This window comes from Talpa europaea (genome assembly GCF_964194135.1).
Source record: "Talpa europaea genome assembly, chromosome: 13".
Taxonomy (NCBI): domain Eukaryota; kingdom Metazoa; phylum Chordata; class Mammalia; order Eulipotyphla; family Talpidae; genus Talpa; species Talpa europaea.
In genome coordinates, this window is record NC_140080.1 from 14,283,510 (window position 1) to 14,302,551 (window position 19,042).

Consider the following 19,042-nt stretch of genomic DNA (forward strand, 5'->3'; position numbering starts at 1 on the left):
CCTGGATGTTCTATTTCTGCAAGACTGCTACTCAGGTTCAAAACTAACCCACCACTGCCACCCTTGCCTCGCTTTAAGTCCTTGCAATCAGCTGCTTTTTTATCTCCTTATTATCGTTCACGTTTTCCTATCTATTCCTATTGCTACTCCACTTGTCCATGTGTCTTAGATTCTATTTTGGCTGGATTACTGCATGATCCATTGGTCCCAGCTTTTCCCCAGGCATATTATTTATTCATAGACATTAGGTTAATTACCTTAAGGTACAGAATGATGATGTTTCCTGGCCAGAAACTTCCAGTGACCTTTTACTTCCTACACCCTGATTTTGCAGCCTGGCACTTTAAGTTCTCTGTTTTGGCTCCAGATTACCTTTATTTTTCACCTTTTACTATTCTTTACAAATAATCTTTCAGTCATACATATTCTTTTGCATTTACCAAATCCACTCTTTTGCTTTAACTTTTTCTTCTGCCTTGATTCTAGAATGCATATTCTGTATGTCCAAATCTTACTTTAAGATCTTAGGTTAAAAGCTTTCCTCCCAAAAAGCTGTATCTGCACTGAGGCAGTATCAGGATCTTCTTAGGTGGCCATGACCACTTCACAGCAACTATTGCAGTTACTTATGTGGCTCATCTTGACAGTGAGAACCTTTAGGTCAAGTTCCACTTAAATTTTCTATTTCCCTCAATGCTTCCCATACAATGCCTTGGGTATGCATGAACAGTGAGTCAGGAAAGGCTTACTGGCCATTGGTTAGGGCAGTTCAATTGCTAGTTTTTCTTTGAGTATGCTGGGATTATGAGTTCACAAGAAGCAAAGATTTCTCAAGTTGTTTTGGCTTCTTTGAAAAGAACTTTGAATTTTTTCCCAAAAGAATTGCACAATGTAACCAGTTATAAATATCCACAAAACAAAACAATACAAGTTCCAATAACATATATAGAGTATCTACCTTAATAGGTAGTTCTACTGCACTTTGCATTGCTTAGGGCAAAGAGGACCACATTTTAAGACATTAACATGAGTCCAGACCCAGACAAGGAACTAAATTGGAAATGTGGAACTATCCAAATACACATTCATCCAATGCAACTTTAAGAACATGTACTATACACCAGGCACTGCTGGCAAAACTAAGTCTTTATCCCAGGTCTTAAGGGAATGGTGGGTGTGAAGAGACGCATCAACAAACACTACATACAGTATACATGGAGAAAAACCAGGGGAAGGAGGGCTGTGAGTTGTCATTTAGCTGCAGTTCAGGAGAACACATTTCCTCCACAAAGTGACAGCTGAGCAGCAACTGAAGAGTACCAGAGTAAATGTAATGTCTCCTAAGTTTCCAGGTGGAGGAAATGGTAAATGCAAAAGTTAGGGGGAGAGAGGGAGCCACAGAGATGAACAGAGATGTCAGTGCAGGGTGTAGAGATGGGATTGTAGCTCATACAGGCCTTTGTTGGACAAGGTCAGGACTTCACCTTTCACTGGAGAATTCTGGGCAAGAGGGAGAACAGATTAAAAAAAAAACAAAACCCATTAGTTGGCTATTAAAATTAGAAGAAAAGAAGTGATTTGGACAAACTTTTAATGGTTAAAAATCTGAATTAGGATTTGAAGTGATAAAGGTGTAAACGTACTTCCAGAAGTAAATGGCATGTGTGGACACAGGAAGAGAAAAAACACAAGGCATATTCAGGAAATAGTGAATAGTCCAGTTTGGAATCAAAGTTGTAGGGAAATAGCATTTGTAAGACTAAACCTGCTCAACTGTTTTCTGAAAACCTTTCCTTCCATTTTGTGGTTGGCTTCCCCAGTGCCAAAAGCTTCCCCGGTATGTTATAATCCTCAGAAAATGAAGCAAAGAGGTATGAACCACCTTTTACACCTTCAACACCAGTCTTTGAGTTGCATGCCACTAAATTGCTTGACCAAAGCTATATAATTTATGGGATATTCAGCACTTCTCTGTTTTCTTAACAGATTAAATGATATTTAAGGTCTTTCAGGGTTAAAACATCTAGAAAAAGATTCCATTAAGTCTCCAATCTTATTTTGATTACAGATAAACATCCTTAGCTTACACTATAGAGAGCTAATTATAAAGTTGTTGGCACGCATACTGTGTGCTGCCACTCAGCGCTGCACACTAAGATAAAACACGGCATCACTGATACTTTCTTATAAACATGGAGCTCTGGTTACTTTGGTGGTGGGTGTGGTGTGGTAACAACACCCCAAGGGGATATCCTACACTTTTAAAATGCAAACAAGGATGTAAACCTATGTTAACTCAATGAAAAATATTCAAAAAAAAAAAAAAAAAACAACCTTAAAAAAATAAGTTAGATTGTTTTTTCTGTTTGATTATAATTGACACAGTGTGAACCAGACATCTGCAAAAATATTTGAGAATTATTTTTTAGGTATTAGCCACCCAATAATTTATGGAATTTCGGGTTACAAATAGATGTTGCAAAATTAGCATAGAATGAGTAATTTTTTTGGCTAAGGGCTGAGATAATAATGTAAATATGGTTTGAAAGTGTCAAAATCCCTATATATTCTTTAAGGTTATTTAGTAAGAAAAATAAGGTATACATATTTAGCTAATTTGAAGTTTAATAAATTCAGATCAAAAGAGAATAATTAAATTGAAGTCACAAATTCAAACTGAAGTAGTTTTGATGTTGAAGTAGTAAGTATTCTATCATCTGAAACTTTAGTGACAAACATAAGTTAAACACATTTCTGGCTCTTAAATATAAATGCAAATAAATATATTCACATCCTTCAGTAAGCTTAAGTAGACAAAACTAGAGAACAGATCTTTCCCATATTCAACTATTTAACTTGAAAATAATACACTTTCCAGTTTTAAACACATATACAAATTTGTTACCTAGTTTTACAAGATATAATTCAACCTGTATTATTACAGTGCTAACTACCAACTGTATTAATTTATACCAGTTAATATAAAAGGAGCTATAAGAATTCATCTTTGGACAGAAAATGAGAACTGAACAGCAGTTTTATCATTGTAAACTTAGCATTCTGTAATGCTAATGTGTATGGCAGACCATTAACCATAAAATACATTCTGGGAGTCAAGGGACATATAGTCTAAAATTCTTTGACAAAATCTTATCATTTCCATTACCTCTGAAAAGAAACATTTAGACTTCTCATATACACCTTAGATCCTGTTTGGACATTCTAGTCAATTAAGCAGAAATTTTTTTAACACTGCATTGCAAATTAACAGAATGAATGGAAAAAAAGTTAATCTCACTTCAAGTTGACTGCCAGTCTAATAAAGAATGAATAAAAATGGTACTTTCACTGATAAAACTAGAGCATGATATTTACTAAATTGAAAAAAATAATCACACAAATTTATCGTCTCAAACAACAAAAAAAAAGGCACTCTTTTAGTCCTGGCATGAAATTTACATAAAATAAAATCTCAAGCTGTCTTTCAATTATTATTTGAGTGTTTTCAACTTGGAAAGTGCAATATAAAAACTCAAAGATACTGTCAGGCTTATTAATCAAGTGCTTTTGACACTGTAAAAACAAGAGACAGAAAAATACCACAGTTATAACCACTGGTTCTCAAAAATCATTAAATGATAGGACTTTTTGAAAAGAGCTGTATGATATATTGCTCCAGAATTGTAAAATTCCTTTACTTCCAATAAAATAAATCTAAACCATACATATTTTCTAAATCAGCCTTCCAATGTGTCAACATGCTTGCTCTTTTGGCTAGATGTTTGCTAGAAATTAGTACAACAGCTTTTCCCTCCATTATCATCTGGCAAAGATGTAAACACCGAGTAGCTTAACTCTTTCTGCTAGCTGGGCTGCCCTCTGCTGGAAGCTTCACAACTGTCTTCCTCTTCAATACTTTGGAGACTTATCTAAAGCAATAGTTGTAGTAATGGCTATATAGGAAGGCCAGTATTTTATGATGACTTGTGTATTAATACAAATCACAGTTTGTGAGTTCATCCACTCTCTACGCATTTTTTTTTCTTATGAATAAATAGGGTCACAGTAGATACATGCTGAGTAGATCATATCCTTAAGACTCTTGCCATAAGTAACAAAACTTTCAGAGCTGTTTCCTTTGTGAAGATTCATTTTAAGTCAGCAACATCTTTTCCTTTGTGGTTCAGCCCCATGCCTGAGATTTGCAGTAATGTAGGACCAGCTTACCATCACTGCCAAAACACTGCAAAAAGAAAAAAAAGCAGTAAATTATTTTTGTTATTCTTAAATGAAATCAACGTTTTATGTGTCATAAAAACCTTCATACATTTAAGTTTCTATAAAACTATCCCAACAATTATAAATTGTTACTAAACTTAACAGTAACTATGCTTAATAAAAACCTGTCCTTTCAGCATTTAGTGGCATGGATTGACTTACACATTAATTTTGTTCCTTCTCTGTATTTCTAATGTTTATCCTCTTTCTAGAAAGTGTGCTACTCTGTATATTTTGATATGTTCCAAGAAACTGTAGAAATGCTGAATAAACCCATTATCTCTCCCCCTTTTCACTTTCTTGGCCATAGCAGATCTGGATTACTGATTATATAAACAACACAGAAGAAACTAGATGTAAAGGGTATACACCAAAGTTGTCATCAGCTTGTATTATTCATAATTTCTTAATATCTGTATAATTTATTGTGCTCCAGCTACATTCAGGGTGTTAGAGATATAGCAGAAAACAAGAAAGTGATTTCTTTCCTTGATAAGACAAATTAAGAAAGCCATATTATCTCTTAAAATTATGATACAGCTTGATAATACCATAGTCAGGTGTGTTTATTCCATTAAGAAAATAAAGCAGCAGCACTCCTTCTGCCCACCTGTGACTATGCAAGTGCCTCTTTTCACCAACTCTGTCCTGCAGGGCAGCAGCTTCCCGCCTGCCTGTGACCTGTACCATGCCAGGACTTCTCTCCTCAAGGCTGCCCTCCTGCAACTGTGCAGGCGTCTCTTAGCAAACCTGTCCCTTTCAGAGCAGCTCTTTCTTCCCGCTTGTGTCTATGCAAGTATCCTTCATTCTTCTGTCCCCTTTCCCTAATAAATCTGTTCTTTAAATCAAGAAAAAAAAAAAGAAAAAAAAAAGAAAAGAAAACAGTAATATTTTACCTCATAGAGGGTTCCCACTTCCTGATCTGGAGAGGGGGCAAAGGACTGATTTACATAAATAAACTGCAAAAAAGAAAAATTATGGTGAATCAGATGGTATCCTTGTTAGCTTATTTTTCTGGGTTCCAATGAGCCACCTATTTCAAACTGAATAAGGCTTGTCTAAAGTGCTAATCATTCAATTAATGAGATCTTTATAAAGATTATGTCTTTATACAGGAAGAATAAAAAACAATGGAATTCTTGTTCCTCCAACAGAAGTCCCCTACTTTCAAATACTATTTTTGCAAATAGCTTTTGAAGTTTTATAAATTACATAATTAAAAACAATTTTTCAGTTTACTAATAATTTCTAACAATAAATTAGGAAATATAATATTTGAGATAACCCATGCATTTTTCTTAAACGACAGATACAGTTGGATTTTTTTTTTACCTTTACCACCTTTGACAACTCTCAAAGATACTAAACTTCAGGCTGGAAGCCACTAATGTAAAGTCACTTGCAGGCAGAAATACAAAAAAAGTAACATAACTAAAACAATGTCCTCACAATCTTGGTTTTCAAAGATTTCATTGTTTAATGTTTCAGTTTAGACTGTTTTACTAAAACATTTTTAGGACTGAAAAAATTGCTGGGCTACCAAAAACGAAAACCAGTGTCAAAATGACTTGATAATTTTCTTTTTTTAGAAAACAATATTTTGCAGATGAAATATTCAATCTTCTCTGGTCTACGATCATATTCTAAAGTTTCTTGGGCTTTACCTAGTCTTACAAAAAAAAAAAAGGACAAACAAAAACAAAACCCCACAAAAACCCAAACAAAAATTTCAGAATAGTTAGCTGATAATTACAATTTGGGTCACTAATCTAGCGTATTGCTTCTCCCTTAGGAAAGACAAGTGCGGTAATTAAGAATACTGGATTTACTGAGATAGATCTGGCTTGCAAATACCAATATTTTTTCTCATAATCTGGCAAATAGCACCTATATTTCTCCAGACTGATGAGAAAGATGAGACAGTACACATCAAGTATTGGTGCCCAGTGTAGGTAGTCAATAGATGTTAGTTATAACTGAGTTATTTAAAAATACTTCCAGCTTAAATATCAAGTTCATGGTTAAGGACAAATAATGTAACATAAAAATTTCATAAACTAAAGAGAAATCAGTGTGCATTTTAATGTGCATTTCCTATAATACAGAGATAATTTGTGTTTTCATTTCTGGCTGTTTATGAATTGACATGTAGTTTACTCTTTTCATACATTTTTAATCACAAGGGCTCTGAATGACAGTTTAGTTTATTTCAGCAAACACTTGATGATGATTGTTATAGTCTAGGAACTGTACAAGATATGAACTATGAACAAGATATGAACTATGAATATTAATATAATCTCTCTCATCACTGAGTTTTCAACCAACTGGGGAAGCTGACATATGCAAATAGATAAGGATATAGATGTAAAAGTGTATCTCAGAAGGTGTGCAGGACAGAGACGTGGCATTAATTTAGCCTAGTAAAAAGGTCAGGGAGAGCTTCCTGGAAGATACCTCAGGGATAAAATAGGATTTAACAAGGTAAGGAAAGTAATTAGGACTTTGCAGGGAAAAAGGATGAAACAAAACGGTGTGTGTTGAGGGAACAGAATAGATGTACTGTAGTATTAGAGAAACTCAATGTGATTTTGTAACAAGAGTTAACAACTGAAATTGACTTTAAAATTAAACTAGCTTAAGATTCAGTGGAAGCAAGTTTTCAAAATGTAAATTTTTTGTTAAATGCCAGAACTTGGGAAGGTAACATTATCTTACTATCACCCATCTTCGTTGAGGTTTCTTTAGTTATTAAAAGGCTCTTTCCCTAAGTCAGTTTTGTTGTACGTCAAATTGTTATCTCCTACTTAACTTTTATCTTTGTTGCTCAAGTTTAAAGATAAAGATAACCTTATTTTATTTTTCCAAATCATGTTTTCTTCCCCTTACCTTCACAAGTCCAAAGAATTTCTTTATGTCACATCTAATAATTTTACCTGAATATACCTTGTGCTTGTTATTCTGGGGTGATATTCTCAGGTACTTGGTATAATCTTTTTTTTTTTAGATTTATTTATTTATACAAGAACCGGGGTACAGGCCAGATGCGCAGGAGGGTGAGAGGATTCACCAGAGACAAAGTGGGGAACAAAACAGGCAGACTGATGGAATCACTGCTGAGGGGAGCAGCGGGCAAGACAGGAGAGGTCTGCCACGCCACGTGGGATTCTTGCCAGCCAGCCGGGATTGAACCCGCGCAGCAGAGGCTGCAGATGGCTTCACAGCGCGGCACTCAACCACCTGTGCCACCACTAAGGCACCCTAAGTAGGGATAAAACCTCTGCTCACTCCTTTCACGTATGTGTCCTCATTCCCCTGACCTTTTCATGTAGTATTGTACTCGAGGCAAGGTCCTCTGTTCCTGAGATTTTAGCTACTGTATGCATATGGATGACACCATAACCTTCTTGCCCATCTCTGACATTTAATTAAACTCTACATGGCATTCTTTAGAAAGCAGATGCTTTTATCACTCTGATTCATTATGAAGAGACACGTTCACCTACAAAACTCAATTATCTCCGACAATATTTCCAGACGACCTTCTTTGGAGAAAGCCTTGACTCTGTGTTACTCTGAAATAACTCCTAGTAGTTGACCTATTTTGCATTTACTTTTGAATTTGTCACTTCTGTGAAAGCCACTTACAGTCAATTTCTTCTTTCTCACTGACAAAAAGATATACATTTTGACACCCCTTTTAATAACCAGTTCATTTCACCCAGTCTCATTCCTGTATTCACAAGCAAATATATTCCCTCCTCAATGTTTATACATACAAATTCCTAATTTGTATTTTAAAATTACTTTGTGATTCTTCAACTATATATTCTTTCATATACTGTGTTATTATTGACCAAGATTACGATGCGTAGATAAAGGTGTCTGCTATATTAATAAATGACAAAACACCAGTACACAGAGACAGAGATCTGTAGTCAAATACCAAACTGAAAACCAGTGGCACTGAAGAAAGCAATCCCTACGTCTGCTACCCTGTAGTGCTGAACATGTGACTCATGTGTCTTAATTCTTCCATGACATATGACAAAGCTACATTGTTTACCTCAAGAATGAGAAGGAAGCAATACTGATGTCAAAACAGATTAACCCTCCCCTCAAATAAAAACTCTTGTGTTTATCAATGTGCTAAGAGAGCCTATGTGTGCATTTAGTGGCTTTTTTGAGGGAAACCATACAGGCAATTAGGGAAATGATCACCACTGGTTTCATACCAACTGTTCCGAGGCCACAAGTTTAAGGAACTTTTTGATGAAGTCAATGAGTCCTTGGATAGTTCGGGTTCGCTCCACAGCCCACTTTTTGGTTTTCATTATAGGGGTGTCTCCCACAGCCTTCAGCAGGATGTCAACTGTTTAAAAAAAAAAAAAAAAAAGGCTGGCAATTAAACTGAAACAACTAAAAAGAATGTGACATAAGACTTTACAAAACTTGAACCTTTACATATATACAATTTATGTATTTATGATACTGGAGGCATGCCCGACAAATAAAAATGTTAGATACAATTATTTTTTCATGATGAGTCTGTGGGTTTCTCTCTTGATCCTATAGTCCCACAAGGATTTCCCCATGAAACTAATCTTTAATATAACAGGCAGTTCCAAAGAGAAGAAATATAAATGGCCAATAAAGATGTATATAAAACAATGTCATATACCTTGTCACCTACCAAACCAGTAAAGGTAAAGGGTGTAGAGATAATACTGCTGGGAATACAAAATGGTGTGCTTTCTGGAGAGTAACAGGGTAATACATATCCAAATATTAAAGATGGACTTTGACTCAATAGTACTTCTAGGAATCTAGGCTATGAGATTAAGATAAACTTAGAAAGATTTTGCCTTCACAGAAACTTTATTTTGATAGAAAAAAACTGGCAAACCTAAATATCCAAAAAGGATGCTTAGAGGGGATTGGTTAATAAGAATATTACCATGTAGTATATAATGTATAAAACAGCACACATTCTAAATTTCCTGGGCTAAAAATTCTAGCTCTGGGCCTCCCTCGCGGTGCAGGCGGTTGAGCACAGCACTGTGAAGCTGTCCGCAGCCGCTGCTGTGCCAGTTTGATCCCCAGCCAGCCTCGGAGCAACCCGCATGGCGAGCAGACCTCTCCTGTCTCGCCCGCTGCTCCCCTCAGCAGTGTATTTCATCAACCTGCCCATTTTGTTGCCCTCTCTGTCTCTGGTGAATCCTCTTACCCTCTTGCACATCTGGCCTGTACCCCGGTTCTTGTATAAATAAATCTTTAAAAAAAAATTCTGGCTCTGCCACTTTCTATGTATATATAGCTGAAAATTTTTTTAAATCTGTGCCAGTTTATAAAGTGAGGATAAAAATACCTACTTCATAAAGTTGTTAAGCGGATTAAATGAGTCAATACCATATAAAGTACTTAGAACAGCACTAGTTCATAACTCACACTTATTGAACATTAAGATTATTAAGTTTTGATTATAAAAGAAATATTATTAAAGTGTATTTTGCAACATATGTATAATATAATCTTAACTGCATTAAAACCATTACAAGCACAGTCACATAGATGTGAATATGCACCAAAATGATTCTGCTCAGTAGTAACCTTACAGGTGAACATAGCTTGTTTTATTTGTGCTTTTTGTAACTACCAAGTTTTTCTACGACAAACTTTTTAATAAAGAAAACTGATAAAAATTTTTAAAAAGTATAAAAAATGATAACTGGGGGCCAAAAAGTTTTTAGAGAGAGAAATCACAAGGTTTCAATACAAAACACAAGCCCAGAGACTATGAATTAGTTTGCTGAAGTTACTTTGCTTAAACACACCCCACCTTCACCAGATGAACTACAATCAAAAGCACCTCTGAAAAGCAAAGTAGTGCACTGCTGCCCCCTAAAGGTAACTGTACTTTATGACATCTTTTTTGTCCCAGTTGGGACCCAATGAGGTCGCAAAGAGCAACTTATTCACATTCAGCCCTCAAATACATGCCGCTAAAGTTTATCTTCCATATGTCACTTCATAATTATCTTCTGTTATCTACAAATTAGGGATGGATGGGGAGATAACTGAGGCGGTTTTAGTTAACTCACTCTTCACCTCCCCTTCCCTCTCCCTCAAATCTCCAGCTGTCAAGGACTCAGCTGCAATTAGGCATTTTAAGAAAGTGAAGTAGCAAATATGAGTTTTACTACTGACAGAGGAAGTAAAGACAGAGAAGACTAAGTATTTATTGTAATTATAGCCATACCTTTAAAAAAATTTTCTAAAGGTGAATTGCTTGTAGTTCTCAATTCTAGCTACACAGTAGAATCAACTGGGGGAATATGTATAAGAACACAAGTGTACACATCAGGACCTTTTTGTAAGTAGGTGTTGGGACTGGTACTTACAAAAGCACCCTCTTCTGCCCCCTTGTGTGGCCAGGACTAACAATAACCTTATGGATCTGCTTCACTGATTAAACCAAAATAAAGGAAAATTTCAGGGCAGAAATTCAGTACCTTGAAACTGAATTTTATGGGACAAACTCAACTGCTCAAAAGAACCAGAAATGAATACCCAATTGTTAAATATTGGTTAAAATACACATAAATTGTTCAGACAAAAGACAACATGCCACATGACCTCAGGCCACACTCAGGTTGTGAGCCATTATTTTTTAGCCCCTGTTTCACAAACCTATTTTCAGGGTCCAGTAATAAACTGACTAAGACCGAGAACTTGACCCCTTTGAAACTCCTGCTTATAGTAAACAGGAAGAAAAAGTGGAACAAAAATCTCTAAAACTCATGGGATTCTTGTGAAGAGACAAGCAGATATTTATAAAAATACTAATCAGTGTCTATTTCTGTTATTGCATCACCTAGAAACAACACATTTCCCCCAAATGCACAGGAAGTCTGACTTAAAAGGGGACAGTGATGAGAGAGGTAATTATCCTCTACAGGAGCAGAAACTTAAGTTCCATAAAAGAAGGTGCGATCACCCAGCAAAAAATATGCCACACATATATCTAAGGACTGTGGAAGGGGCAAAAGTCTCTGAGACCTAGGATCAACCTCTTGAAATAGATCCGGTTTTGCACCTTCTCTCATAGGCAACTCTACATAGAGTTCTTCAGGTCAAGTAACATTTGGAATTTCTGCATTTCACAAAGTTGAACTGACTGTCAAGCATTAAAGGGCTGAGGGCAGCTAGTTCTAACAATGGCATGATTAGCTTACAAAGGTTCGGAAATGATCTTTAAAAATGCCCAGGCCTTTAGCCTTCCCTGTATTTGGTAAAATTCCATTTTTAAGTTTTTCTGGTGCAAGAACTAAATTTACATGCACTTGATAAAAAAAAAATAGCTAACTGATCGGGTTCTAGTGCAGACCTTGCCAACAGCCAAATCTATCTTTCATTTACAATTATTCAGGGCCTCGCTGGTGGCGCGAGGGGTTAAGCACTGCCCTATGAAGCAACCCGCAGCCTGTGCAGCACGAGTTCAATGCCCAGCCGGCCAGGGAGCTACCCACATGGCACGGCAGACCTCTCCTGCCTCGCCTGCTGCTCCCCTCAGCAGTGTATTTCAGTCAGTCTGCCTGTTCTGTTCCCCACTCTGTCTCTGGTGAATCCTTTCATCCTCCTACCCCAGCTTGTACCTCAGCTCTTGTATCAATCTTAAAAAAAATTATTGTTCAAATCATCAGCTCCTGTGTTAAGTATTTGGAGCTACCGAGACGCGGCTCCTATCCGGCGCCTACAGCGCAAAGGTACATCCAGAGACGTGTTTCCCGAGAAGCACTGAAAGCCTCGAAAGTACAATTCCTCTCTCCTAACTGGGCAAAAACATTTGGGGTGCGCCAGCCTCTAAATCTTGCTTCTGTCCTCGCCCCGACCCCTAAGTCGGACGCAACCCCGTGTCAGCCCACTGAGAAACTGCTTTCCAAATTACTTTTTTTTTTGGTGTCGCCGGCAGGTTCCTCCGTCCCCGGGGAGACTGCAGCAGAAGAAGGGGGCTCCGGAGTGGCTGTTTCTGGGGAGACCTCGGTGGGTCCTTCGCCTTCAGCAGCACTTGCTGGACAGAGCTGCAGCGCCGGCTCGGGCTCCTCCGCCATCTTGCTACGCGGGCAGCGAGCGCGGAAGTGGTGCGTCAGTGGGCGGGCTTTGCGTCGGGGAGCGTCACTAAGGAGGCGCCTGAGAAGCGTGGGTGATTCGACTCAATAGTACACGTCGCACTTGCCGCCTGGGCCTCGGAGTTGAAATTGCCGCAGACCCCTAAACGTCGACATCGCCACCGCAGCTTCCCCTTTGCCACAAGCCCCCGGAAGCAGTCGTTGGGCCGGGGCGCCGCGCCACGCCCAGTGCGCAGGCGCGCTCGGTCGAGGCTCCCGGCCAGAGATGTTTCCGCTTCCCTCCGCGTCTGCCCCGCCCTCCGCGCCTCGGCCCGCCCCCCCCGGCCCCGCCCCGCGGCTCGGGGGCGCGCGCGCGCGTGCGGGAGGGGGCGGGTGGGGAAGGCTCGCCGGCGAGATCCTGAGGCGAGGCTCGCGCGCCCGCCCCCGCCCCGGCCCCTGCGCCCACCCGGTCGGCCCGGCCCAGCCATGATCAAGGCCATCCTCATCTTCAACAACCACGGCAAGCCGCGGCTCTCCAAGTTCTACCAGCCCTACGTGAGTCCCCGCGCCGCCGCCCGGGGAGGGGGCGTCGTTGGCGGCTGGCGGCTCCGCGGGGAGACCCCCTCAGGCGCGCGCGGCCCTTGGGGGGCCCCGGCTGCCTCGCGCCCCCGGGCTGTCAGCCGGCGGCGGGGGGCGGGGGGCGGGGTGAGCCGGGCGCCCCCCGCCCGCCGCGCCCCCCGCGCGCGCCCCGCGCGCCCCCCGCGCCCCGCGCGCCCCTCGCGCGCCCCGCGCGCCCCCCGCCTCCGACATGGCTGTGCCCGGGCGGCTCCTCGCCTCTCTGTGGACTGACCGGTCGCGGGGTGCGGGCGCGGCCCTGGGCACTTCCCGGTGGGGGCCCCTCGCCCGTCGGGCAGCCGCTGCCCACCCGCGCCCGCAAACTCGGGGCGCGCTCGCTCCGGGGAGCCGCCGAGGAGACGGGCGCGCAGCCCCACCTCCCCGACTCCCAGCCTTTCCCCCGAGGGCTCCTTTCTCTTGCTCGGGGCGCAGGTGGGCCCCGGCTTTCCAGGGGCACCCGCGGGGGCGCGCAGGAACTTTGGGGTGCCCGCGTTTGCAGGGCTGCACGCCCAGGGCAGTCAGGGCTGGGGGTGACGCGGGTGTCTCCTCGGGAGGAGGAGAGGTAAGTGGGGACCGCGGGGCGCGTCGGGCGTGTCCCCGCGCGGCTGTCATGTATGGGCTCCTGCAATCACTGGCCACGTTTGCAGGGACGGGTCGGAACCCGGACTCCACCTGAAAGTTAGGTTTGCAGCGGCTGCTTCGGCTTTTTTCTCGGGAAGGGATGGGACCTCGGTTGTGGTTTTTCCTCTGACTTGTGAAGAAATCATAATCTTCTGGAGCTCTTCGGGGTGGAAATATTGGTGATAAATGCAGGAAAGCTTGAGGTAGTAAAAAATCAGTCTTTTGAGGGTGATGGAGAGAGGGGTTGTGGGCATAACTGGCTGAGGACACAATTCACTAGGAGGAAAAACACATAAATTTGAGCTCTCAGCGGGAGGATTAAGGTGGACGTGTAACTGTTGTGCAGAATGAGGACATTTTGCTTCTAGCCAAACAGTAGGTGTCCTGACTTTCAGTTAAATGCTGAAATTGGACCAAGGCTGGTGCTCCTGTCAGTTCCCAGATGGAAATCATTCCTGCCATTAAAAATTAATTGTGAAAATGTCACTTTGCTTAAGATAATGTAGTCTGTGGAGGTGTTAGTTGAAGTGAGAAATACTGAGCTTTTTCCCTCTGTTTCTTTAGTTTTAACTAGCAATAAACGAAGATTTTCTATTCCTGTTTGGTTTTGGCGTAGTGTGATTGAAACACGAATGCTCTCCTTGAGAATTCTGCATCAGTCTTTGATCCAGGATAAAACTCTAGGCGATCATTCTGAGTGAAACAAATGCCCTTAACTTTGCAGTTGCTCATTTGCCTAAGACGTGATACTAGCTTTTATTGAAGCAGTCTTTCTCTTAACCATTTTGCCTCTGCCCTCTGTTTTCGGTGTAGAAAAGGTATGTTCCAATAGTGAAACAATTCAAAAATGGTTTTTTCCGTTTCTGTGCTTAATTCAAAATAGTGGGTGTCTTGGTTCTTTATGACATCCGTGTAACCACTCCTATTGTGTGGAATTTAACCATCTGCAGAAAAGTGTTTTTAATTAGGAAATCTTGGGGTACATTCAACAATGGGAGCAAAAATATCTTTTACCTTTACTCAGTAGGTAGCAGTGAAGGTTAATGTGGGGAGAGGCAGTTCTGGCAGCACCGGTGTCATTTTTGGCCGTTGCGTAAGTGTTGCTCAGGGGTAGGGTTAGAAGAGTGTAGATGGAATCTAGGGGTCGCTGGCCTTGTAGAAATGAGGATGCCAGGAACTGTTTCTTGTCTGTTCTTTATAAAGTATAAGTGAAGTTTTACCAACTGTGTATTTTTTTTTGACATTGAGGAATAATTTTTAAGATTTACTTATTTATTTATATATTTGTGTCCTCTGCTAGAGCATAACCTATTTGAACGCAGAAATTTTTTTCATTCCTTTATTCCAGCAGTTTGTCTGCAAATACTGATTTCATGCTTACCATGTGCAGGCTGCACTTCAAAATCTGGAGATGAACGCACTTAATTTCTGCTCTTTCAGCAGGGGAAAGACAGCCACTAAGTAGGATATATAACATGTCAGATAGTAATAAGCACTGTGGAAAAAAACAAAGCAGGAGAGGGTGATAGGAAGTGGAAGGATAAGAATTTAAAATAGCAGAGTGTAGGTAAATTCTCACTAAGAAGACTTGAGACAGGCAAGAAGACCCATTCCAGGCAGAGGGAGCAGCAGAGGCAAAGGCCTCAAGGAGGGAATGCCTGTTTGTAAGACAGACTATGAAGAACCAGAGAAGACTGGCATGGCAGGAGCAGGCTCTGTCAGGGAAATGAGGAACGAGACACGATTGAGAAGGGAATCTCTACCTGAAATGTCCTTCCCTTGCATTGCCAAATGTCCAGGTTCAACCCCTTTTTCCACTGAAACATCACTTAAGCATTCCCTAGAGTCTTTCATCTTGTTGATAGAGTTCTCTTAGTTCTTAGGATTTTACTTTGATGTCTTCACTGGACAGACTTCTGTTTCACTGCCCGCACGTCCCTGGGGCATTCCGTAGATTCCTGGAGGAAAGGTGTCCGGTTTTCAGTATCCCCGAGTCACCCCATCAATAAAACGTTGTGTCTAGAATATGGAAGACTCAGTAAATCGTCAATAAATGCTTTCAGTAGAGCCTCTTGGCTTGAGGTGGAGTTTGCACCAGAAGTAGCCTCCAGGGTCCCTTTCCAAGTCTTAAAGTTTAGTCCTTCATTATGTAGAGGTTCAGGAATAAATAGGTTCCTTTAGGGAAGTAACGATGGAATAGCTGTTACTTCAGTTGTTTCTGTTTTCACTTGAAAAAAGTCTGTGAGAAATACATATCCAATGAGATGGGAGGCTGAGTTTAATTTAGTAAGCAGTATCAAGGTGTGTCAGGGTTAATACTCGGCGCCCTGCTAGGATGATGACATTTGCGTCCAGTGATAGTGGTTTGACACTGAGAAGTCTGTAAACGATTTAACCATTTTCCAGCCAGTTTCCCTTGCTGCACCGGATTTCCGTTCCTCATTTATACTCCACCATGCTATAACAATTTATATGCTCGTTTTTAAAAAATTTCTTCTGTCAGGGCTGGTGACAAGCAGAGCGACAATGTCATTGTCTAATAAGAGTGTGGAGATTATTATTTTTGGGAGGGTTACATTTTTCCTCTTCCATATGTGCCCATATTCTACTTATCTTCCACCCAAACCCTGTATGTTCATCTTTAGCCTTCTGACATGCAGATTTCCATTTCCTCCTGTGGTAGCTTTTTACATTTGATTGTGCCTCAGAGCTGTTACGATGTGTGAGATACGAAGTCTCACACATATTTTGCTAAACTGAAGTTTTTGGTTTATTCTGCTAGAGTCAGGCATTAGGAAGAATTCAAGGTAGACTCAATACATCCTCTTTTATTTTGCTGTCTGTATCCTTAAGCTGTAACTGCTGAAGTTCAAATGTTTTTCTTAGTTTAATTGTCTCCTTAATTGATACTTAGCCACAGCGACTTGGCAACAGTGAACTGTAGTCTTTTAATATGTGCCCGGCAGTCTGTGTCTATTAAAAAGACAGAGACTTGTATTTCATAAGCCAGGTAAATTTTTACATACCCATCAGAACAAGGCCCTTGGGTTATGATTTCTGTGTTTATTAATGAACTGTGGCATATTCTGTGGTGCCACACTTTAATGTGGTACAGATGTTTTTCTTTTATATGAATTGTCTTAGTTTTTTCACAGATGTAAAAAAATTGTTTGTATACATGCATGCATGAGTGCGTGCACACACACACACATACAAAGTGCAAATAGGTGAGTTTTCAAACTGTTACCTACATGAATTTTTAACATTTTCTTGAAACTGTGTCTGATTATTACTTTAATCAAATCCAAGCTCTAGAATAAACTCTAAAAATTTTCTTTCCTTTTTTGAGTTAAAAATTTTTCTTTCTTGGGCCTCCCCAGCTGCGCAGTGGGTTGAGCGCTGTGCTGTGACTCTGTCCGCAGCCTCTGCAGCGCAGGTTTGATTCCTGGCCGGCCAGGGAGCTACCCACATGGCCCAGCAGACCTCTCCTGTCTCGCCCACTGCTCCCCTCACCAGTGTCTTTTGTCAGTCTGCCTGTTCTGCTCCCCACTCTATCTCTGGTGAATTCTCTCACCCTCCCGCGCCTCTGACCTGTACCCCAGTTCTTGTATAAATAAATAACAATTAAAAATTTTTTTCTTTCAAAAATACCGGATGGTCTCACTCATAGCAGGAATCTAGAAAACTTAAATAAGGGACCAGGAAAATGAATAACTATAAGAAAGTGAAAATCAAAATCAACAAAAAACTATGAACCAGAGACACTTTTAGGGGGGCGGGGGCGGGAGGGGAGGGATTGGGGTCAGAATGGGGGGCTGCAATTGTATGGGGAATATAACAATAAAATTTATAAAAAAAAAAAAAAAAGAAAAGAACATGTGATCAAGTTAGAATTCAACAGAAGAAGCAATGTAAATGCATATGTATGTTTATGAAATACACAAATGCAATACGCATATAATTTTCAAAAATTGTTCTACTAGCAGAAAATTCATATCTAAATCATTATACCTCATGGAAAAATTTTAAGGTAATGCTTTTAAAAATGAATTTGCAGATGAGCTTTCACATAGAATTATAATAAAGTCAACCCCAGAAGGTGTACTTCAGGAAAAAAAAAAAAAAAATTTTTTTTCTTTCCTTTTTTCCTTTTTGGACTTTTTTTTCTATAAAAAAATATAAAGTATTGAAATTATAACTTTTTCTTTCCTTTTTAAAAGTCCCTAAGAAAGATACATCCTATGTTTATTGTTGTCTTTTTTTAGTGACTGTTAAGAAAATGTGGCAGATGGGATAAACTAATTTCTGTGAAAAAGATATAATTGCCAACAGTTCTAAGTATTCATTAAGGTGTTAACATATATTAACACAGAGTATTTGAGCTGTCTTGTTAAGAAGATAATTCCAAATGAATTTATTTCCTTCCATATTGGTTAGGGTGTTTTTAGCTATATAAATAGGATTTCATGTAGTTTGACTCAAATATGCTTAAAAAGAACTGTGTTAGAGTATCTTATAGGAAGCATAAAGTAATAGATTGAGCAAATCAGCAAAACATCCAGTTTCTTTCTTTTTCTTGCTCTTCACAAAGCTGATATGCAGAGGTCGATTATCTTCTCAAAATCGGTGGTGATCAGCCCACAAGGAAAGGGCAGTCTCTTCCTGCGTCTCTGACTGTCCTTTTCTTCAGTCTGGTTTCTGCTATCCAAGACCACTAACAGCTATCACTAACCATGATCCTTTGGAGCTGAGGAATACGGTGAAAATATGGATAAAGTTGATACTCTCTTGGAGAGGTGGAAGAGAGGGGTGGATGTTGGGTGGGCAGCCAAGTGCCCATTATTCTACTTCATTATCTCACATTATTTCTTTTGGATACATACTAATTTTTCTATCTATAATTTTATTACTTCTGAGCTTGCTGCTACCAGGAATGGCTCTTGATAATATATGGTTCTGAATAGGTCCCCAAAATATCCTAGTTCAAAGGTATCTCTTGTATCAAAAAAATCATTGAAAAATTCAAATCATAAATTTCATCGGTAGCATGCTTGATGACTTGCTTTAAAAAATAGGTTAAACTTGCTGAAAATTAAACAAGAAGGAAATAAAGTCTTCAAAATTAGTGTTTTTCGGTTTGGGGGAAAGTTATAAATAGGAAATTATAGGTAATTCTTCTGTCTTACAGACAGAGAAAGGCCTGTAAAAGGGTAGCTATGTTTCTCTGACTAAGTTGTTGATTGTTAAATTATTTATTGTTTTAATTTTTAAGTAGACTCATTTTCTGTGATTATGTGGAAAAAAAGTATTATCATCACTAAGATCGTTCTTGATTTCACTATCCACAGGTAACAGTTTTTAACATATTTCCTCCAGTCTTTTATTTTTCCTTCCAGAATGTTCTCCTGAAGAGTGAACAC

At 39.9% G+C, this 19,042-nt stretch overlaps 2 protein-coding genes across 9 annotated transcripts in view; one reads left to right on the forward strand and one right to left on the reverse strand.

Moving 5' to 3' along the window:
- Positions 1-4,183: 4,183 nt before the first annotated feature.
- ATG12 (autophagy related 12) lies at positions 4,184-12,389 on the reverse strand (the record flags this gene model as incomplete). The annotated part of the gene is made up of 4 exons (XM_084252400.1): positions 4,184-4,243; positions 5,175-5,237; positions 8,514-8,650; positions 12,227-12,389. 4 exons carry the CDS (start codon positions 12,387-12,389, stop codon positions 4,184-4,186), a joined length of 423 nt encoding a protein of 140 aa, XP_084108526.1.
- A 483-nt stretch (positions 12,390-12,872) lies between these two features.
- Positions 12,873-19,042, forward strand: part of AP3S1 (adaptor related protein complex 3 subunit sigma 1) — a gene marked incomplete at both ends in the record, with an annotated part of 50,841 nt that continues 44,671 nt past the window's right edge. For all 8 annotated transcript variants that reach the window (XM_084251945.1, XM_084251946.1, XM_084251949.1 and 5 more), the window contains one exon: positions 12,873-12,941. In XM_084251945.1, coding sequence (XP_084108071.1) covers positions 12,873-12,941 — 69 coding nt within the window. The remainder of the gene's footprint in view (positions 12,942-19,042) is intronic.